Below are 24,073 nucleotides of genomic sequence, written 5' to 3'. Positions count from 1 at the left end.
TTAGATATTTAGATCACTTTAGGTAGTATCGATATCTTAATGATATTAAGTCTTCCAATCCATAAAATGGAACATCTTTCCATTTACTAAATAGAGTCATTAATCTCTTTCAGCAGTGCTTTATACTTTTCATTGTACAAGTTTTTCTTGTCCCCGGTTAGATTTATTCTTAGGTATTGTATTCTCTTAGATGCTATCGTAAATGGAATTATTTCCCTTTCAGATTGCTAATGGCTGGTGTATAGAAACCCAGTTGATTTTTGTTTATTGACCTTGTACCCTGCAACATTGCTAAATTCCTCTGTTACCTGTAGAAGTTATCTTGTGGTCTCTTTGGGATTTTCTATATCTAGGATCATATCATCTGTGAATACAGATCATTTTACTTTTCCAAACTGGACACCTTTTCTTTTTCTTGTTGCTCTGGCTAAGAAATCTAATACAATGTTGAATAGAAGTGGTGAGAAGCGGGCATCCTTGTCTTGTTCCCAATATCAAGGGGAAAGCTTTCAGTCTTTCTCTGTTAAGTATACGGTTGGCTGTTGGCTTTTCATATATGCCCTGAATCACTGAATCATACTGAGGAATTTCCCTTCTATTCAAGTCTTCTAGGGTTTTCATCCAGAGAGGTGTTGGATCTTATCAAATGTTTTTTCTGTATCCATAGAGATGATCATGTGGTTCTTTTCCTTTGTTCTATTGAGGTTTATTGCATTGATTGATTTTCTAATGTTGAACTATCCCTGCATTCCTGGAATAAATTCCACTCAGTCGTGGTGTATGATTCTTTTAATATGCTGTTGAATTCTTTTCACTAGCATTTTGTTGAGGATTTTTGCATCTATATTCATAAGAGGTATTAGCCTCTAGTTTTGTTTTCATTTGATGTCTTTGTCTTATTTGGGTATCAGGTTTATGTTTACTTCATAGAATGAATTAGGGAGTACTTACAGTGGTATTCTTGATTTCCTTCTTTCAAAACTTTTTACAATATACTAGATTTGTATAGAATCTATTTTTATAATCATGCTACTCATTAAGGATAATTTATTACTTCTTCCCCTTCTTTCCTTCACATAATTACAGAAATACTAGTTCTTTTTTTTTGATTGGACTAAAGGCTTTTAATAAAGGGAAACTTATGTACAGAAGGACAATGCTGAATCCCGTGAACCCACCACAAAGCACTGACTATTAACCTAGGTTATGGTATGACGCCAGTGCTGCAGGGGGAAAGGAGGGGAACATAAAGTCTGAAAACCTGAGGGGTAGGTCGAGGAGTGATGGCCCTGAGGAGTTTACATTGCTAATTGATGGCTGGATTTGCACTTAAAAGCTGTTCATCTGTAGCTGTTGATCCCGAAGGGAGAGGAGAAGAAAGGGAAGTCTGATTAATGTCCCTGTCTTAACTATGGATGGGGTTACTGTCCAGTCACTCTTGCTCAATCGGAGTCGTTCAGGAACAAGATTCATATTGGATATTTCTAAAACCCTACAGGCCTCATTAACACAACAAAGAAAACCCTACTTCCAAATAAGATTACATCCACAGGTATGGGGTTAGGATTCTAACACGTATTTTGGGGGGACACAATGCAATGCATAGCAATCACTGTGCACGTTATCATTAGAAACCCTAGTTCTTAATTAAGCAGTAAATCCAACTTTTCTCTCCCCATATTTTATCTGTTTGCTACTCCTTTGTTCATTAACATAGGCATCATATATGATTGTGCTATACTGTTAAAACCATAAACAAGAGTTGAAGGGAAGGAAGTAAAACGTTTGTTGTCTGAGGGGTTTTTGGCGGGGGAAAAAAGTCTGAGTTGAAGTTTTGAATTGGGATACAATCATAATGTAGTTAAAACTTGTTCCACAATTAATGCATTTGTGTTTTATATGTGTTTTTGGTTCTCTTAGTTAGAAACTAAAACCTTCATTTAAAAATGTTATTTACAGTTGAAAACTGGGTGTTCTGAAACCAAATGGGTCATATTTTCAGACAGTTGGGAAAGATACCTTTTTTTGAGTAGATAAGCTATTATCAAAACACTTTGTAAAATCTCTTCCTCTTTCTAAATTCCACCTTCTGCTAATGTAAACCAAAACCACACATAGAAAACCAAACCAAATGCATTCAGACTCATAGCAACCCTATAGGACAGAGTAGAACTGCCTCATAAGGTTTCCAAGGAGCCGCTGGTGGATTCAAACTGCAAACCTTTGGTTAGCAGCTGAACTCTTGACCACTGTGCCACCAGGCCTTCTGCTAATCTAAGTGTGGGTTAAATCCTCAAATCTATTTCACAAAATGTGATGCTAAGGAACGTTTTCCTCCTTTTCAAATATAGACTGGGATTCTCAACTTCCCTAAACTCTATGTAAATGTAGCACTTTACTCAATGGTTGTCTGTAATGTTAATTATGTTCCCACCACATCTGGCTTTACCCTTCCTCATTTCCTCATGGCATTTCTCATTTGTAAAGCTTGCTAAGCCTGTTCATTCTGTTGTGGCTGCCTCTAGGGCAAAATGAGTAAGTTGCTTGAGTAGCCATTAATCAGGAGGCATAGACTCATTTTTCCTTCCCTCAAGATCAGACGTGCACCAAGTAATTCAATATATAATTATAAATTGATAGGGGAAAGAATTGGTACTGAAACTTTTTTCTCACTCCTCTTTTTTTTTTTTGTTATTCATGTTAACTTCTGTTAAGGATTATGGATTGAAGGAAACTTCCCAAGAGGTGTGAGTATGTGTGTGTATAGGGGTGGTTTTGGCTTGCAGTAGGTTGGATGACTTTTAAAGTTGTTAACAGCTTAGAGCTGCTGATCTTCTTAGTGATGGCTTGAAGGGAAACAACATGTTTGTACGTGTTATGTGGAATCAAGTTTGCCAAATGTCAAGAGCATATCCTTAATTAAAAAGTAAAATTGAGTAAAATAATACTTTAGCTACAAATCTATTTCTGTGCAAAAGGATACTTAACATTTTTACTTTTGATTTTTTTTATCCTCTTTTTTTTTTTAATATTTAATCATGTTTTCAGTGAAAGTTCACAAGCAAATTAGGTTCCCATTTAACAATTTCTATGCAAATTGTTCCATGATGTTGGTGGCTTTTATATATAAATTTTAAAAGCTTCTTACAAAGTATTGCTCAAAACAAATTAGGCAAGGCTTCTTATCTTTGTTAAGGGAATTATGTACACATAGTCAAATCAGAGCTATATTACAATTCCAGCTCTTGTACCTACCAGCTAGGTGACTGGGTGAGTTACTAAACTCTAAATCCTAGTTTCTTCATTTGTTTGGTTTTATTATTATCTACCCAGCAGGGTTATTGTGAAAATTGGGAGCAATTAACAGTGTTTGGCACAAGATGATGTTTTTAGGTGCCATCGAGTTGATTCTGACTCATTGTGACCCTGTGTATAACAGAACGAAACACTGCCCAATCCTGCGCCATCCTCACAATCATTGCTATGTTAGAGCCCATTGTTGGCAGCCACTGTGTCAGTCCATCTTGTTGAGGGTCTTCCTCTTTTTTGCTGACCCTTTACTTTACCAACCAGGATGTCCTCCAGGGACTGATCTTTCCTGATAACATGTCAATGTACACCTTGCTGTCCTAGCTTCTAAGGAGCATTAGGGCTGTACTTCTTCCAAGACGTATTTGTTCATTCTTACTGCAGTCCATAGTATATTCAATATTCTTCACCAACACCACAATTCAGAGGCATCAATTCTTCGGTGTTCCTTATTCGTTGTCCAACTTTCACATGCATATGAGGTGACTGAAAATACCATAGCTTAGGTCAGGCACACCTTAGTCCTCAAGGTGACATCTTTGCTTTTTAACTTTAAAGAGGTCTTTTGCAGCAGATTGGCCCAATACAATATATCCTTTCATTACTTGATTGCTGCTTCCATGGGTTTTGTGGACCCAAGTAACATGAAATCCTTGATAACTTCAATCTTCCCCGTTTATCTTGATGTTGCTTAGTGGTTCAGTTGTGAGGGTTTTTCTTTTCTTTATGTTGAGATTTAATCGATACTGAAGGCTAGTGAATGCCACCACTTATGTCAACAGATTGCCATTGGGGCTGTGGTAAAAGATCAGGGGAAGATAGAGGCCTACTCTCAGGAGAGAGAAATGTAGCAATAGTATCAATTATAATTGAGTTTTAAGTTGACAGTTGTTACCTAGAGGAGTTAGGGAAGGCTTTGGTGCTAGGTGGTGGTTACTTATGATCTTATTTGGTTAAAGGATTAGGAAGATAAGAGTTCTTTATAATGGAGTTGACTGAACAAAGGTGAGAAAGCCTCATGTCTCCTGTCATACAGAAGAGAGAAAAAAGCGACCAAGTGACTTGAATGGAGTGTGCTTCCCCTATTCATAGTCCTCCAAAGCTTAATTCTTCCCAAATATTATATTTGGGGATAGAAAGTTTGGTATGATAAACTTTCTTGTAGCATTCTCTATATTTGGCCATCTTTTGTTCATATTCACTTCTCCAGGTCAGGGGTCAGCAAATTTTTTTCTATAAAAGAACAGATAGTAAATATTTTAGGATGAGTGGGCTATATATGGTCTCTGTGCATATCCTGTTTTTTTTTTTTCTTTAAACAGCCCTTTACAAGTGTAAAATCTATTTAGTTTGAGCCACAAAAACAGGTCAAGGGTCAACCTGTACTTTGAGTTAGCACTTTTCTCCCATTCCCTAACGTGTTTGTGCTGAAAGGGGCTACATGCCTCCTTATTTTGACACACCATCAGGCTGGTGCTTATAGAGTGTTCTCTTGGCCAATTTCCTTCAAAATATCTGTCTAGTAACAGTCCCTTACATGTAAAAGCTGTCTCTGAGTGACTGAGAGATGATAAGGGGTGAAGTTGGAGCTGTTTCTCGGGAACTATTAGCTTATACCAGTGACTCTCAACTGGAAGTGATTTTGCCCTGCTGTGGACATTAGTAATGTCAGGAGATGTTTTTAGTTGTCACAATTTTGGGGGTGGGGAGGTAAGGAGAGACCAAGTATGCAACTAAATATCCTACAATGTACAAGAAACCTCCCCCTACTCTACAACAAATATTATCTGGCCTACAATGTTAAAAGTGCCAAAGTTTAGTGCTTGGCGTATACAATGGGGTTGGTGTTCATTCCTTGTATACTTTTCTCTTTGTTCCATTGTAGGCCCTCTACATGACTGAATATTAGAATTGCAGGGTTCCAGATACTAGTTTGGTTGCAGAGTTCTCATAATAAACCATGCCTAGTCTTTCTTAAGACAGTCTTGTGAAGATCCTTAAACCACTCCCCCTACCCCCCACCTACGAGTAGCCTCACTAGGGGAGTGAAGGGGGTGCATACCTCACCAGGTGATACTGTTGGAGGGGGTGACACCAAAATGACTGTCTATAAAATTTTTGTGCAGGGTTTCAGCAGAAATATATTATTTTTTATAAAAGTATACCTGTAGTTATAACAACAAAAATTTTTTCATAAGCCCAGCTTATGTATCAATATACCTACAAGGCTAAAACTCTTGCTATGTTACTTTTTGAACCTTCTAATGTGCTCTCATTAGAGTTGTCATTATTACCCTATTACAGTGATGCTTTGAATCACATAATTTCGTCTGCAGGTGCTATAAGCACAAGCTGTTGTTTTCCTTGCTGCTGGTGTTTTTATAGTTGCTGATTTTGTCAAATTTTCTAGTGTTTTAGCTACAATATTGACAACATTGTATTTTAATTCTATATTGTGGTAATTAGCATGAGGGGTGTTACACCATGAGTTATGGCATTGGGTGACACTAACCCTAGTGACACCACTGCCCCCCTCCAGAAAACTTAGGGCAGTTTTCTTCCCCAAATCTCCTTCGTCCTTTGGCTCTGCTTTTCACAAGAGTAAATATTATTTTTCTACTCCAGAATTATATTTTTTGAAAATGGCGCTGGATTAATATATGCTTTCTATGCAGCCCTCTGCGGAAAGTCATTTTAATGACTCCAATCGGTGGTCATTGGTCTTTTGCTTGAACATCTAGGATTGATTTTCTAATCTCTCAGTAGGCAATGTATTTATTTCATTACTAGAAGTTTCAAGGGGAAGCGGAGAAGGAGATGTAGCAGTTACCTACGTTTTAGCTTGGTGATGATTCTATTAGAGTATACAAATAAGCATCTGCTAAGTTCAGGTTTTTTGTCATAAAAGTGGCCCTCAGAAAGGTCTGACCCTTATGGATTGTAAAAATGGCTCAGGGGTGGCATCTGACCTCCTTAAACTTCACAAGGGGGAAGGAAAATCAAAATCAACAGCCCAAGGCTGATTCCTATGAGGCGGAGTTCAGATATGCCTCCTCTTTCCACTATCTTTACCAATTCTGACACCAACTGTCCCTCCCACAGCATTTTCTTTTATCTCTGCCAATTTAGTGCCCAGAGGCACCCCACTTTCAGTTCTAGCTCTGTGGGTCAGCAATCGTAGCTCCACCAAGTGCCTGGAGGCACCCTACCCCTAGCAAGCCTCCTACCCAAAGGCACTCAGCTTTCTTGCTCTGTGGGCTGGGAAGCCCACTGCGCCGTCTCCTGCCCATCTCTCCTGCCTCGTTTCTCTGCCACCGCCTCTCTCTGGCTTTAGTGTTACAGCTCTTGCTCTGTCAGTCTCCTGGTTCCAGGAGGGTCTCAACACAGGGATCCCAGGTCCAAAGGACTTGCTGTGCTCCAGGCTCTCCTTCCTTGGTAGTGGTGAGATCCTCTCCTTCCCTCTCTGGGATGGCTCATTTTAAGCCTAGCACAATGGTAAAGCTTACCAATCCTCTTGGTGGGCCACAATTACCTTATTTGCACTGTCCCACCCAGTTGTTTGGGTGGGAGTTACAAGCCTATGGCAAGAGAGGCCACACAAAAGCGATCCATTGCGTGCATGGGTTATGAAACTGGTCTCCCAAGGATTCTAGGAAGGAGGGGAAGGACATCACTTATTAAAATACCTGTTTTGTGTTCTGGGCTTGTCTTATCTCATTCAGTCTTCACAAAAAATCCCTGGGAGGCAGACATTGTCACAGCTTTGGCTTTACAGGTAAGCTGACATTCAGGGGTAAGTAATTTGCCAAGGAAGATGTAGCTGCATTTCCACATATGGTATGTTTAACTGCAGAAAAATGGAACTGGTTGAAGAACAGCACAAAAATGAATCTGGCTAGCATGATGGGAAAGCAATATCTCTTTTACTGGAGAAAGGAAGGAGGAAGCTAGCACATTAATTAGAAAGGGATTTCGAATTGAGAATGAAAAAGGATATTGCTCATTGAATTAACTCTTTAGGTAATTGCTTGCATTCTTGGTGGGAATAAGCTCTGATTTGTTTTAGCATTCTATCCTCTTAGTTTTCAGTAAAATACTACATATGGACATTTTCTCAATGTGTGTCTTAATTATTTAACCTTATAATAAAATACCATTCAGAAAACTGTATAAATTAAGCTAACATGCTAGCAACCACCACCCAGATGGGTATTTTCATTTTAAACTTGAGTGAGAAGGTACAGTCCCATAGTATTCTGATGTGTGGTGTACTTTATTACAAAATTTATGCTTATATGAGATAAAAAGTAACTATAGTATTTGTCTTAGTTATCTAGTGCCGGTATAACAGAAATACCACAAGTGGGTGGCTTTAACAAACAAATTATATTTTCTCTCAGTTCAGGAGGCTAGAAGTCTGGAGCCCCCACAGCGCCGGCTCTAGGGGAAGGCTGTCTCCTTCAGCTGGCTCTGGAGGAAGGTCCTTGTCTCTTCTGGGCTTCTTTCTGCTCCTGAGCAGTCTTCACGTGGCTTGGCATCTCTCTTCTCCCATCTCTGCTTCCTTAGCTTGCTTGTTCAGTCTCTCTTATACCTCAAAAAGGATCCCTGGTGGTGTAGTGGTTAAGAGCTCAGCTTCTAACCAAAAGGTCAGCAGTTCAAATCCACCAACTGCTCCTTGGAAACCCTATGGGGCAGTTCTACTCTGTCCTATAGGGTTGCTATGAACAACGGGTCTGGTTTTTTGTTTTGTTTTGTTTTTTTTATATCTCAAGAGAGATTGACTCAAAACACACCGTACGCTGATCTTGTCTCATTAACAAAACAAAGACAACCCTTTCCCAAATGGGATTATAATCACAGGCATAGAGATTAGGATTTATAACACATATTTTCATATTTTGGGAGGACACAGTTCAATCCATAACAGCACTGAAACTTAAAAATAAACTAAACACCCCAATGACTATGTTAGCTTCCTAAGGTAACTATTTTGAAGGAGACACGTACTTATTTTAGAAAGATTGCTAATTATTAAAATAATGGAAATCTCTTTTGGTTCTATCTTCAAACCCAATTTTAGCTGTGCATTTCTTAAAGTCTCGTTTCCTGGTTTACCCAGATGGGGTACTGGGTAGATCAAGGACCACACTGGCCAAATTTTGCTGTGAATGTTTGAATTGTTTTTAAAAAATTACTTTCAAAGGACAAACATTTGCTGCTAGTGAAGATGAGGTATTCTTAGGGGCTCTACAAGTATTTGGGGAAGTTCTGAGTGAAGGTAGATCATGGAAATAGTGTCATCAGTAATCTGAAGTGTCTATTTTAAATAATATGCCAAAAAAAGTCATTTAATACTGCCTGGTCTTGATTGATGAAACATTATCTTTAGATAGGCATTGTCACCGCCTAGTGTGGGCTGTAAAGATAGATAGAATGAAGGCTTAATTAACTTTGTTTCCTACTTTGCGGTTTAAAACTAAAAGTGTTCAGTATTCAAACATTTGTTGTTGCTGTTGTTAGTTGCCATTGAGTCGATTCCAACTCATGGCCACCTCATGTGTGCAGAGTAGAACTGCTCCATAGGGTTTTCAAGGCCATGACCCTTTGGAAGCAGGCCTGTCTTCCGAGGTGCCTGATGGTGAGTTCAAACTGTCAACCTTTTGGCTAGTAGTCGAGTGCTTAACTGTTAGTGCCACCCAGGGACTTCTCCTTCATGCATTTGCTACTACTCAATAAACATGAATTTTATTACCAGTAATACCTCAGGACAAGATTGATTTTGCCATTTTACCCAAGAGGACAATCAGAGACTTCAAGAAGTTTATGTGAAGTCCAGTCTGATGGGAAGCAGTTGTGCTGAGATTTTTAGAGCATTGTCTATCTACATGTATTTTTCACTCAGCTTCTTGGCTCAGTATGAGTTTAATTTTGGGGTTTGAAGCAACCTTATTTTACCACCCCAAAATATTTCCTTAACTTAATCTCACAGGTTTGAATACTGAGAAAAATAGTTCAGTCTCCCGATATGGAGCCTCTCAAGTTGAAGATATGGGGAATATAATTTTAGCGATGATTTCAGAGCCTTATAGTAAGTATTGCTATTGTAACATCGGGGGCCTAAAATTTCATCTTTTCCTCACCTATACTTTTGAATTTCTTCTACAGCTTTGTGTCTCTAATAGCTAAAATGACGACTTATATGTTCTCATTTTTAGATCACAAATTTTCAGATCCAGAGAGAGTAAATTACAAATTTGAAAGTGGCACTTGGTGAGTACTTGAGTATTCCATTTGGGCCTTCTGCTTTGTTTTTATTTGCATTGTGATGTTTAACTCCACTTATATTTTAGTAGCTTTCTTAAACCATTTGGTATTATAGAGAAATAAAAAGTATTTCAAATGCACACATTAAATATGGGGAAATTTTTCTTTTGTTATTAATCCATAGTTCTAACATGGCAAGTATAATAATCTAACTAGAAGGTATATTAAGTCCTAGCCGGCCCAAAGCCATCAGAAGTGAAAGACACAGGTAGAGACTGGGAACTAGGATTGTTTGACTCCATATGGTGCCCTCTGAGCCTCATGCTATCATGTTTTCTCTCTAATGACCAGTGGTATTTCTCATTGCCTTGAGCTGAGTTAGTGAGGGCATACTTCTACACATTTTGATGCTTGGCCCCTAAAATAATTCCAAGCAGCAGAGTGGGGTGCAAGGAATACATTTCTTCTCTTTATAAAAATGGTGGTAGGTTTTTTATTATTATTATTACAGAAACAAGTATACTATGTTCATCCTATATAGCAAGTTATCTATTTCTTAATGATAGGTCATTTATAAAAGAGGGGTCCTGGTGGCACAGTGGCTAATAGCTATAGCTGCTAACCGAAAGGCCAGCAGTTCGAATCCACCAAGCCACTCCTTGGGAACCCTATGGGGCAGTTCTACTCTGCCCTATAAGGTTGTTATGAGTTGGAACCAACTCAATGGCACGTAAACACAACATATAAAGGAAGATTGTATTAGTTATAGTAAGCTTGGATGTTAGGATTAAATTTCTAAGAAATATTTGTGTCTTTAGTCATGCTATGACCTTAGTTCATTTTTCCTGATGTTTGTTCAAGGTATATCATATGTTTGTGTCTGTGGTTTTTTTAATCTCTTTGAACTGTCCATCCTTTCACTGGAAAACTTCCAGAAGAGGAAAACTCTTAAGCTTTAAAAGAGTTTATAAGATTTTTACTGAGATAATTTTAAGTGTGTTCTATCAGCTTGACTTTAAAGGAAAGGAAATAACTGGGGAGGAATATGAAGTGCTGGTATCTCTGTTTGTGATCACAGATAGACCTGTTTAAATATGTAAATCACAGTAAATTGTGTGAGAATGCCCCAGTGCCTGAAGTGAACAGGAACTTCTGACAGCTTCTCCTGTAGAAAGACTTCGAGGCCTATTTAGTTGTGGAGAAAGTGAGTCATTAGAAAAACGTCCTAGGAGTACTGAAAAGTGTGCACATGGGAGAAATAGAACATCAAGTGGTGTCAAAATATATAATAGGCAATTTGCAAATGACTCATTATGGTGTGGGGACACCCAAGCATTTCCATAAATACTCTGTAATGCCTTCCCTATTTGCTCATTAACTTGATAGGGAAATCCTTTGATGGCAGATCCCTGACCACATACACATGTTCCTGATGTGCATTAATTACTAGCTCTGTGCTATTCCTAAATTTTGCCTAGAAACTAGGTTTAAACCCCATTTATGTACTGGCTAGATCTGAGAATAAATTCAAACTTATTTTTCTTGATTCTAGGAACTTTTAGGCTATGACAGTATTAGGAGAACTTTGTTTCCCATAAATTGGTCCTGGGTGCTCCTGAGGTTTTGACAAGCAAGCGGCTCCTCAGCGGATGGATGGTTTGTGGGGTGAGCTAGCTGTATTGCACCTGCATAGGCAGCATCTTTCTATAGTGAACCACCTGAAGATAACTTTGAACCACGGCTATAGAATTTTTGAGGTTATGAAGTTAGTTTGTCGGTATTTAAATCTGCTTGAATCCCAAATAACTCATACCAGTGCCTGTAACTAGACAAATTGCCTTGTCAGGGGGTAACATGTCAGACCTGCTAGCATTAGTCATACAACCTGAAGTTTTGCTTAATTCACAGCAGCAAGATGGAACTTATCGATGATAACACTGTAGTCAGGGCACGAGGTTTACCATGGCAGTCTTCGGATCAAGATATTGCAAGATTCTTCAAAGGACTCAACATTGCCAAGTTGGTTTTCTTTAATCTTACTTTTACTTAACAATCCCAAAGGGATAAGGGGTTTTCTTTCATTTTCTTTCCTCCACCTCATTTCCTTTTCTACCTGCCATCTGTTTTATTATTTTCAAAGGGGAGGTGCTGCACTTTGTCTGAATGCTCAGGGTCGGAGGAATGGAGAAGCTCTGGTTAGGTTTGTAAGTGAGGAACACAGAGACCTAGCACTACAGAGGCACAAACATCACATGGGGACCCGGTACATTGAGGTATGTCATCACAGCCTGCGACTTTTGACATCTTGAATGAGTATTAGCATATAACAGAAGGCTCAGAATCTATTTCCCTTTCTTTTCTTAGGTTTACAAAGCAACAGGTGAAGATTTTCTTAAAATTGCTGGTGGTAAGTACCTTTTATATAATGTGGCTACAGTAATACAAATCTAAAATTGTACATAAACATCAAGGGTAGATAAACAGAATCATGAGTGGTTTTTATTTCCCAGCGAAACATGAGAGGAAGGAAAATTCCAATAGTATCAGTGAGTGTACTAATGTATAACACTTGCCCTAAGGCTTGAGTTATCCTACTTTATTTAGTTAAATAGCTATTTAAAATAGTATTATACAAAGATAAAAGGGTTATTTAAAGTAGTATACAAAGGGTAGTTCTTGAAAGAAATTAGTCTGAAACTACTTTCAAACGGTCACACCTCAATACCCAGAATTGTAGAATATTTGCTTCTAGTTTTTCTCTTAACTTCTTTAACTCATCAGTGGCCAGGAACATGGTAGTTTTGTGACTTCTAATGTTTTTGGATAGAGGTGTTTGCAGTAATATGGTCAGAAAGAAGTGGGAACAGATAGAGTCTTTTCTCAATTCATAACTTTAAGACCTAAAAATAACAGATGCATAAAAAATGTTACCTGGTTTTTCTCACAAATTTTTTTATTCAAGTACTTTCTATTGATCTGTTCATTTAGACCTATAACTTTCTTTTCCCTCATAATTTAAGTATCTTTCTATGTTACCCAATTTTCTTAAATGTTAATTGCTATATAGTGTTATATGTACTGTAATATTTTTAGACATCCTTGTTGGTCATTTAGAGCTTATTTCCAATTTTTCACTCTTATGTGGTAGTGAATACTTTTGTATCTGAATATGTGCCACTTATTAGGATAAATCTGTAAAAGTAGAAAAGCAGAATCAAAGAATGTAGACCTTGTAAAATGCTTTTGGCACCTATTGCCAGATTATACTAGGGTGACTTTTGCTTAGATATAGAGAACATTTGGATATCTATATTATATAGTCCAGGTGAAAAATCTTTGTGCAACTGTCAAGCTAGTATCAACAGCATCTTGTTAACACAATTTGCTGATATATTTCTGCTCAAGCACTTATTTCTTTAGGTAAATGCCAAGGCTTCAAATTTCAGGGCTTCAAGTTTAGAAGTTTCCAAAGTTCTGCCATGTTTGATATTGGGTGGGGATAAAATGTATTTGGAGTTGCTAAGGTCTTACCTGAATCCTGGGGTTCCATGGTAGATACATTGGAAATTGGAGGTGGCAAAGCTGACAAATGTTCATATTAGTGCCTGGGATTTCGTAGTATGTGGGCATAATGATAAGAATTTGCTATTATGGTAGAGTATTACTAGTGAATGAGCTTGAAGGATATACATTTAAGTATTTGCTACATGGCAGCACTGTATAAAATGCTTTACGTTGGGCAGAATGTTGATAAATGTTGAAACTGGGTGCTTGAGTACATGGGAATTCAATATACCATTCTCTCTACTTGAGAATATTGGAACCTTTATTAAGTAGTCCAGGAAATAGTAACAAAAACCACCAAAGTGCTTTATATGTATAACTTAAACAGATTCTCATAATTTATGGAGTAGGTAATTTTTTTTACCCATTTCATAGATGAGGAAACTAAGGCATAGAGGTTAAACTTGACTAAGTTTATATCCTAGTAAATGATAACAACAAGATTGGACCCAGTCATTCGAGCTCCAGAACCTGTGCTTTTAACCACTATGATGACTTACTGCCTCTCCATGAAAAGAATATGGCGGTCGGTCCATGATTTAATTGTCTGGATAGCTTCCTAAATTTAAAAAGGTGTTTTTTGAAAAGTTTCAGATTTAGGATTATGTCATTATGAATTCACTGGATGTGTGGTCTTAATTATGAATTCAAGAGCTTGCCAAGAATTTTATCATTTATAATTTGGTAAAATTGATGTCTTCACTGTTTCTCACCATGCTTCCTGATATTTCTGTTCTCTAGGTACATCCAATGAGGTAGCCCAGTTTCTCTCCAAGGAAAATCAAGTCATTGTCCGAATGCGGGGGCTCCCTTTCACGGCCACAGCTGAAGAAGTGGTGGCCTTCTTTGGACAGCATTGCCCCATCACTGGGGGCAAAGAAGGCATTCTCTTTGTAACCTACCCAGATGGTAGGCCAACAGGGGATGCTTTTGTCCTATTTGCTTGTGAGGAATATGCACAGAATGCATTGAGGAAGCATAAGGACTTGTTGGGTAAAAGATACATTGAACTCTTCAGGAGCACAGCAGCTGAAGTTCAGCAGGTTGGTTCTTAAAAGCATGTTGGTTGCTTTGTGTTAATTTCTATTATTTAGTTCTGGAAACAAGACATTATTTATTGTGTTCAAACAAAACTTGGAAAATACAGAAAGTATAAGTACGTGAAAAAAATCTGATTCCATAACCAAAAGATAGCCACTATTATCTGGTATACACACAGGAAAAAATACTATGGGTTTTTACATAACTGGAATACTGTTGTAAATATGCTTTTGTATCCTGCTTTAAAACTACATATCTTGAAAGTTTACCTGTGTTTAAAAAATTCATCTTTAAAATAATATATTTCATAGATATATGTAATTAATTTAGAAATTTTTCTATTGTGCATTTGGGGTTTTTTTTTCCCCCAATTTTTTCTACCATAAGAAAGTCCTACATAAACATCCTTATAAAACTATCAATTTCTGATTGGATTTTTTAAAGAATAGGTAATAAAGCATGTGTGAGCTTTTAAGGTTTTTAATAACGTCTTACCAAATTTATATCTAAAATGGCTTGATCGGTTTCATATGCTGCTGATGAGCCCTTTTGGTCCTGTTCATACTAGCTTTCAAAATTTAGTTGTTTTTGAGACGTAAGATGGGGTAATCACTTCCCCAAAATGTACTAAGATCCATGTGTATAAAACTTTGTAGGATCTTAACTTTTTTGTCTACTCTTTTAGACTTATCAGCTGAACAATGAAATTCTCATCAAGGATCAGTTTCTATTTCCTCTGTAACTGAGATTAAATAGATGGCATTACATAGCTTTTCCAATTAATCCTACTTGTGTCTTTTAGTAAAACAGTCATTTTGATGATTCTTTTGGTTTTTTTTCAAGAACTTAGGACACTTTACTATTATTTCTGTAAGTTCTAGCTGGTTAGCATATTGTACATTGTCATTTAAAATGCTTGCCCACAAGAATACCAAAATGATTTTTATACCTAGAATTAGGTAAAAGAGGAATTCTAAAATTAGTATGTTCTATTGTACTAGTGCTCTTAAATTCTAAACGGTTAACATACTTTTAGATTAATTGTATACCTTGTTGAAAATGAGTATCGTGAATTCTGAATCTCTAAGCTAAATATATTTCAAACATTTCACACATTTTTCCCAAGCTAGAGGAAAAAACATGATGCAACTTTTATTTTAGGTATTTAAATAGAGGAAAATTTATGGAAATCATGCCCTGAAATGAGCTACCCCAAGGCCTTGGCTACTTTTAGTTTGGGTATAGGGTATGCTGCGTAATTTGGACATGACTCTGCCATAAGGTAGTTTTGAGTGTGGGTGAGCTTCCTCCCCATCACCTCATCCCTACTCATTGATTTAAGAAGTGTTAAGGTAGCCATAGACTCTGCCACTGTCATTTCATTACTAATAATCATTTCATTTAATAAATACTTGGACATGTACTTTGTGCCAGGCACTGTACGGTACTTGACCATCTCCTATCCCTAGTTGGTCCAGAGCTACCCTGATTTTCTATTCTTGTTCTTCTCCTAATGCTTTTGCTGTGTCTGGGTTGTTTGGATAATCTTTAAAAGTTTTCCTGTCTCTTAGTCATGAAATTGCTTGGACTGCTCTGTGTTTGTTCTTTTGATTTCTTTTCTTTTTTTTTGGTCACTTCTTTCTCAGGTAGCAGTCAGACGGGGTGTGAGTGAGGAAGTTAGGGCAAATTTTTGGGAGGGAGTTCATCAATTCTTCCACATTTTCAGTTTATGGAATGGATAAACCTCAAAGGCTGTAATGATAATTTGTTCAGAAAACCTGGGGATGCCACAAGTGGTGGGTGCACGAGGGCCACCTAGTATGAGCCTAGTTGGCATGCTCTAATCAAAGATAAAAGTGGACAAGAGAACGTTGTAATAGGAGTTTTGCCTAGGAGCAATCCTTTCTCCAAAATGTACCTAAACTATCTCCTATCCTCAAGATAGCTGAAGCCTATGAAATTAACATCCTCTGTCTTGCCATTGTCTCAAATTCATGTGGAAACTAAATTATTGTTTATGGTCACTAAATCTGTTTTTTACCCCCACAGTTTTATATTAGCCATGCTGTGCCTTCTGCTGCTTTCTATCCTTAAACATGTACATTTTATAGTCATTGTTAGGCTTGTGGTGGTTTTACTAGGTCATTCTTTTTCTATTTCTTTGGTTTGGAAGTGGGGCATAAAGAGAATATTAAGGAGAACACTATGTATGTATTTATTGAAATGGAATCTAACAGATTGCTACATAAGTCCACATTTAGTGATACGCACAGATTTTTTTAAAAAGCTGTAGTCTTTCAGGATACTTGTCCAAAAGTAAAACCCACTGCTACTGAGTTGATTCCAACTCGTAACGACCCTATAGGACAGAGTAGAACTGTCCCATAGGGTTTCCAAGGAGCGCCTGGTGGATTTGAACTGCTAACCTTTTGGTTAGCAGCCAAACGCTTAACCACTGTGCCAACAGGGTTCCACAGTAGGTGGTGAGAAATTTGTATAGAACAAACCCATGATCTAAGCTCACTGTTCTGTGGATATTATACGCATCGTCCTGTATTGACAAAAGTGGGTGTCGTGCTTTCTCAGCTGAAAAGCGTGAATCCCTTTCTTAATCAGTACTTCTCAAATGCGTTTATGAATCACTTGAGGATTTTGTTAAAATGCAGATTCAGATCGATCAAGTCTGGAGTTGGGCTGAAATTCTGCATTTCTAACAGGTTTCTAGTGATGCCAGTGTTGGGCTACAGAACACATTGGCATAGCGAGGCTCTGAATCACTTCTGTTTTGCTTTGAGTACAGGTGCTGAATCGATTCTCCTCAGCCCCTCTTATTCCACTTCCAACCCCTCCCATTATTCCACTACTACCTCAGCAATTTGTGCCTCCTACAAATGTTAGAGACTGTATACGCCTTCGAGGTCTTCCCTATGCGGCTACAATTGAGGACATCCTGGACTTCCTGGGGGAATTCTCCACAGATATTCGAACTCACGGGGTTCACATGGTATTGAATCACCAGGTAAGTAAGTCTCTTATTGGAAAACTTATTTGCTTATTCTTTCTAATTATCAAAGGTTCTCTTCTAATAAAAAAGTACAAATATTCCTCAGTAATATAGTAACTCTTTTAAGGAAAGAATTACCTAAATGAAAGAAGGCTTTAGAATGAACTACAGAATGAATATTGTTATTAGCATTCAAATCCAGCTCAGATTCCTTCATCACATATATCTATCCAATTAAACAATAGCATCAGATAGGAGTCAAATATATTACACATCAGTTTATACAACATTTTTCCATTAAAGCTGCTCAACTCTGCCATTATGCTGTGAAAGCAATCATAGATGATACGGAAACAAATGAACATGGCTGTGTCCCAGAATATTTTCTATCCATAGACTGTTTATAAACTCAATGAGGGCTTGTATCTGCCTCACTTAGAACAGTATATGAAACATAATAGGCATTCAAGTATATTAATGAATGAATAATAGAGGAAGCCTCTCAAAATCTAGCTAAATTCTTTTTTGGTATGCAAGTGTATATTGTAAGCATATTAGAAGTAGTTGAGTATGTGACTACCAGCTTGATTTCACTTGTTTTTTGGTTAAGTAGAGCTAACCATATCAGTTGCTGGATATTTTGCTAGTATTTTGTGTTATTATAAACAGAACAGAATTCTACAACTCCATAAGCCAAGTAGTTAACTAATCAAAATGTTGAAACTCTTTATTAAAAGCAAAAGTGTATTAATTTTTGAAAATCAGATGTTTTCTGAACATTATGGGTCAAATATAAGTTTGTATTAGAAATAGGGACATTTTTTCCAATGGCTAATTTCCCACCTTTTCTTTTCACTTGGAGCTTTAATCACATTCATAACCATAGTCTGTCCCATCTCATAGGAAAACACATGCCACTGGGTACAGGGAATCAAAACATCTTAAGTCCTTGCTGGGCTTTCCACACAACACATGGTCATTCCAAGTCTGATGTCAATATTAAGCTATACAACTTTTCTTTTGACTAGTTACCCTTTCAGTATGCTTGACTGGTAAAGAGTCCTTTTGGGTGGGGGGGAACCTCCCCACAATTTCTAATAACCAAGGAGCTATCACTCCAATTAACAAGTAGACAGATTTTCCTCTCATTTACCCACACGACCTATTGTGATTGCACTTGGGAGAAATGCTTCTTTGATGATGGAAAGGCTCTTAGCTGTTAGGCTTCTATCTTGGACTGGGTTTGTTGCTAATTTGCCTGGTATGGTAGCTCTTATGGTAACTTGCATGGTAATAATTTGGATAAATGGTCCCCAAGACACTTTTAAAGAAAACCATAAAACGAAAAAGCAGTCCTGTAAACCTGTGTGTCTTTTTCTCCTGTAAAATGGTCATGCTAAGCAAAGCTGAGGTATTGTCTGTAGAGTTCTGGTTCTGTAGAACAGAAATCTATAGGCTTGGTTTTCAATAGAGGATTATTAGCAAGCTGTTACTCATAGAGGACAGGTCTTTAAATCCCTGTTTCACCGAAGTTTAAGATGGAGGTGCAAGGGAGGAGGTGAGAGAAGGGTTCCCAAGCAAGGCTGCTGATATGGCTTTCACCAACCATCACTGGGCTCTGCTATTCCCAACTTCTTACACCCTCTTCCTACCCTGCAAGCCACATTCCAACCTAGGCTTCAGGGATGAGGATAAAGTGAACGGGATGTTGCAGCAAAGTCTGTGATGGACTAGGACTGAGAGCCAAGGAGAACACTGATTTGTTTATAGTTTCATCTAGGAGGATATGTAGAGCTCTAATACTGGTTCTGTTACTAGCTTTTCTCAATGCAATGAGATTAAATTGGATTTTTCAGAAGGGAAAAAAACCCAGTGTACAATTCTATACTTTGAAACCGCAGTCACGGGGGAATCCTTTCAGAACCAAGTAAATCTGATACTAATTAAAAGAAACCAAAAAGGATCGATTTCAACTATGAGCTCTCAAAACTGTTTCTTCAAGGTTTTGTGGGCCATTCTGGTGATTAGGTGATGAAATGCAAGTCAAATTTCAGTAGATCACACTGTCACCCAGATTTTGCAGCCACAATGTCTGAACTATGGGTGATTGTCACTTTGCGTGTTTTATAAGCAACCATTTCCTTGTTGAGGGAGACAGTCTCCTTTTGTTTTTATTCTTCCTCCACAAACTTAGGGCCGCCCATCAGGAGATGCCTTTATCCAGATGAAGTCTGCGGACAGAGCATTTATGGCTGCACAGAAGTGTCATAAAAAAACCATGAAGGACAGATATGTTGAAGTCTTTCAGTGTTCAGCTGAGGAGATGAACTTTGTGTTAATGGGGGGCACTTTAAATCGAAATGGCTTATCCCCACCGCCATGTAAGTTACCATGTAAGTTTTTCTTGGGTCTTGGCACTATTCTACGCTATATGCTGGTAGGTGCTTAAGCTGCTTTTATAACTTTCTGTGCCCCTGGTTCTTTCTGAGGCAGGTGGGGTGGTTACATAAGGCTTTCCCGTCTGAAATCAGTAGTATCTGGTAATCATTGGTTGTGGATACCCACAATTAGAGATGCTACCAATACTTTCTTTCAAATTATATTCTTGCTTTTCCAGTGATAAGCACTTCATTTCTCAAGCTTAGTGTGCTCAAGATAAGCACTGACTCTGGGAGGCAACATGGCTATGTCGATATGTTAATACGCATTTATAAGTAAAATTATGAGTATGTATGCCTGGATCCTTTTTCTTTTTTTTTAAAAACACATTAAGCCTTTTTTAAAGGGTGATTTGATGCCCATTTTTGCATTTTTTACTTTTTGGGGATTGAGTATTTTTTGAAAAGGATAATCTGAAGAGCGTTTCTATTGCTCTACAGGATATCTGGAATGAGCAAGTTAGTTAAAAAAAATATATAAATGCGTAAATAAATTAGCCAAAGTTTCCATTGGATCACAGGATCAGTGCTTAATTTCAAGCCATGCTCTTGCTCATTGACATCTGGGTGTAAGCCATCTGGAATCCTGTTTGAGAGGAATAAGCCCTTTAGTCTAGAGACCAAGTTCTGGTTAGTAACTGAGGAACATTTTGGGGATATAATATTAAAACTTGGATCATCTTTGCATAATTTTCACTTTTAAATAAGACATCTTGTTAGGTGACACGTTGGGTATATTTATAGAATGTAGCGCTTGGAATACAGTCCAAAGACAACTGAGAAATTAAATTGGATTTTATGTGCTTGATTTCAATAAGTGGGGAGTTTTAAGACATCACTTTCTAGTAAATAGGGATCCATACTGATAAACCTGGTTAATCAAGTACAGTCTGTAGAATATTTGGTGGGGCTTAATCCTTTTCTCCCCCCTTGAAATTCCTCAATGCTAATATTCCATTTACCTGCTGCTTGCTGTTGGTGTATATCTAAGAGTTGTTCATAAATGAGTATCTCAGTTTTTGAAAATATATGGTGGGGTTTAAAAGAATATCTTGAAGTAATCTTAATCATAGGTGTCCTGTCCACAAATCAGCAATTGTGTTTTGACCATTATGATTTCCTTTAGTGATAATCCATCAAGCATTATGTTATAAGGGAATTTCTTTATCATGTATAATCCAAATTCTTTTCCTGAGATATTCTTCCTTTTACTCTCTTCATTTTCCTAGAGGAAAACGGGTCTTCATGGACTTTCTTCTCAAGACTTTAATTTCTTTCCTTTCCCCTTCACAAGCGCTAAAATGATAGAAATTTTATTGTTGTGGTAAAAAGAAATATTTTTCAAATGTGTATTTCACATAAGAATGTGTTTCCCTATCTTTAATTTCTTTCAAATTTCCCTAAAATGAGGGCAAAAATTTTAACTTAAATCTGGTCATTTGTTGTTTTAGTGGAAGAGTTTACTCAGTTTTTGATAAGAATTCCAATTTATACATCCTAGTATTAACGTCTGTTCTGCTGGACTTTTTTTCTTGCCAAAACACATTTCAGATAATTGTATCATTATCCAGAAACTGTAAAACTTAAATTGCATCTGTTTTTTATTTTATCTCAAGGACTAATTCAGTTAAGAGGGTGATTGGTTATCATTCCCCACTGTGGAGTTTCTTGTTGAATTCGATAAAGAAGTGCTGTCAAAAATCTCACTGATGTTTTTTACAGAGTTTTATTCATTAAAAGGGAACATTTTGAAGTCAACTTAATTTTTCTAGTTGAGTATACACATCTGATACTGTTTTAGAAATATAAGAATAGTTGTCCTTAACGTTTGAGAAATGCCCAAATTTCCATAGTCTAATCTGTTTGGTTATCAGCGTTTTCTACCTTCCTCTGTTTTAAGGCAGAACAAATTTATACCAGCGGTTGTTTTGTGTGCCCTTGAGTCAATTTCTACTCATAATGACCCTATATCACTGAGTAGAGCTGCCCTATAGGGTCCTAGGCTGTAGATTGCCAGGTCTTTTCTCCTGGGGAGCAGCTGGTGAGTTTAAACAGCTGACCTTTTTAGTAGCAGCTTAGCACTTAACCATTGTGCCACCAGTACTCCTTAGATTTATACCTATTAGATATGTTTATTTTATTGGCATGAGGCACTGTGCTAAAATGAATTGCCTGGCAGTTTTATAAGCAGGACATGAACATAGGCTTTATGATTTTCCATATGAATTAGGTACCTCATTTGTCCTGTTTGCCCTTTAAGGCCAGGAATCATAACTTAAAAAAAAAAACCTAGATATTTAACATATAGTACAGTTTTGGGTGAGTATGAAGGAAGCATCCAAAAGTTGAATGTGGGATCAATTTCTTGGTCTTTGGTCTATATACCCATATTCAGCTGTCTTACTTACTTCCATAAAACTAGCTGTCCAGTCTATTCCAACTCACGGTGACCCCATATGTGTAAAAGCAGAACTGTGCTCCATAGGATTTTCAATGGCTGATTCTTTTGGAAGTAGATCTGCCAGGCCTTTCTTCCAAAGTGCCTTTGGGTGAACATGAACCACTAACCTTTCAGTTGGCCACCAAGTGTGTTAACAGTTTGCACCATCCAGGGACTCCAATTATCTCCACAGAAATGTAGAAAACCATTAAAAGGACAAAAGAAAGATAATATGAGGTCACTTTGGAGATTTTTAATATGAAAAAGTTATGTTTGAGTCTCTCATTTGCAAGATTTATTATCTGAACTTTCAGGAAGATTTGCACGTTTATTTCTTGAAGACCATTTCCTAGATTGGATTTTTTTTTTTTTTTACAGGGCTGAAGATCTAGATTACCTTCACAGCCAATCTCTTGGGTTGCCTTTAGGTCTGAATAATGCACAATGGATGTACTCCTTTTAGGTCCACTCACTCTGGCACAGTCAATGCTTTGGCATGATACATGGTACTGGTGAATAACGTTTCATCATAACCTTTTCTGTTTCATTCTGTACTACAAGGTAGATAACAAAATGAAGTAGCAGTACAGTTCTCAAATGAAAAAAAAAACAGATTTTAGTTTGAAGTTATACTACATGAAAGTCCCATGTTTCTTTCCTCAAAGTGTTGGTTTATGGTAACTGGCATTCAGGAGTGCAGAGAAAAACAAACAAATACATGATGTGAAATGGTAGAGTTCAAAATCCACTTGATGTTGGTTTTTCCAAATTGCATAATAAGAGCAGTTCTTTGGGTTGATGGAGTGTGGCTTTTGAGATTACTTCTGTGTTATCTATATCATCAAACGGAAATGGCATGAGATGGTGTAAAGAGCTGTGATGGTCTCTTTCTTTAAAATTTATGTATGATATAGTGATCTTATGGCTTTAATATTAGCACATATGTGTCAGCTGATGCAAATGTGTCTCAAAGTCTCTCTTTTTGCTTATTTAGGCTTGTCTCCTCCCTCCTACACATTTCCAGCTCCGACAGCAGTTATTCCAACTGAAGCTGCCATTTATCAGCCTTCTGTGATTTTGAATCCACGAGCACTGCAGCCCTCCACGGCATACTATCCAGCGGGCACTCAGCTCTTCATGAACTACACAGCATACTATCCCAGGTAAGACTCTGAGGGACAGAAACAAAGGACTCCTTTTATAGCCAGGGCCTGAGCTCACAAAAGAATATTGTCTCCCACATTGAAGGTTAGCATGACAGTGAATAGCTTCTGGTTGTTTCAAAACAAACTGATACAAGTTTATTTTTTAACCATATATTGACAGCATACTCTTTGAGGTTACCCATGTATACAACTTTTCTTTCTTCCTCTTCCTGTCATAGGGCCAGAAGTGAGTGGCACCGTAATCATTGCAGCAGGGTGGCAATGTAAATGAATCACAAAACAGGAAATCCGTAATGGGAACAATTATATTTTTAAGAATTAATATTTTAATCCACAATAAATGAAAAACATTTCTTTACATTTTACAGGGCTTGTGTTCTTCCCCCCTAAATCTTTAGCGTAAAGAGATCCAGAATTGAATATTTTTTTCTTTCTGGGAGTCAACATATTTTAAATATTGTATTCTTTTTATTTGTACTCAACTTCTGGGAGGCAGCAGTATATAAAATGAGGGGAATGTTATCAGTCTGGGAGTTGGGAGACCTGAGTTTTAGTTTTATCTCTTCTAACTGAAGCAAGTCACTTAACCTTTCTGGCACTTATAAATTGATGGGATTGGTCAAGTTTTTGGGGTGCCTTCCAGCTTTGATTGCCTGTGATTCTAACTTGGATATATGTATATGATACCTCTGTTTAAAAAAAAAAAAAAAAAATCTTTGTTTAACCAATAACTAGCTCACTTTTAGTAAAATCAAGTTTTACTTTGACATAAGCAGTATTGCTCAAAATTAAAAGAAAATATATACAGTTTGTTTTCTGATAAGTCATCTAGAACTAATCCATCTCA

General features: G+C 37.4%; 1 protein-coding gene across 5 annotated transcripts in view; it reads left to right on the top strand.

Moving 5' to 3' along the window:
• The window catches only part of ESRP1 (epithelial splicing regulatory protein 1), a 58,147-nt gene that overhangs the window by 13,387 nt on the left and 20,687 nt on the right, over window positions 1-24,073 (top strand). For 3 of the 5 annotated variants that reach the window (XM_004370768.1, XM_004370766.1, XM_004370767.2), the window contains exons 5-13: window positions 9,299-9,397; window positions 9,525-9,579; window positions 11,482-11,592; window positions 11,714-11,846; window positions 11,938-11,980; window positions 13,879-14,180; window positions 16,979-17,197; window positions 19,377-19,563; window positions 23,055-23,223. In XM_004370768.1, coding sequence (XP_004370825.1) covers window positions 9,299-9,397; window positions 9,525-9,579; window positions 11,482-11,592; window positions 11,714-11,846; window positions 11,938-11,980; window positions 13,879-14,180; window positions 16,979-17,197; window positions 19,377-19,563; window positions 23,055-23,223 — 1,318 coding nt within the window. Of the gene's footprint in view, window positions 1-9,298; window positions 9,398-9,524; window positions 9,580-11,481; window positions 11,593-11,713; window positions 11,847-11,937; window positions 11,981-13,878; window positions 14,181-16,978; window positions 17,198-19,376; window positions 19,576-23,054; window positions 23,224-24,073 lie in introns of all 5 variants that reach the window. The other 2 variants (XM_012559839.1, XM_012559836.1) reach the window with 1 other exon arrangement.

Source organism: Trichechus manatus, unplaced genomic scaffold (genome assembly GCF_000243295.1).
Source record: "Trichechus manatus latirostris isolate Lorelei unplaced genomic scaffold, TriManLat1.0 scaffold00009, whole genome shotgun sequence".
NCBI lineage: Eukaryota > Metazoa > Chordata > Mammalia > Sirenia > Trichechidae > Trichechus > Trichechus manatus.
The sequence above is the reverse complement of the archived record's forward strand: the minus strand, read 5'-3'. Positions and strand labels throughout refer to the sequence as shown.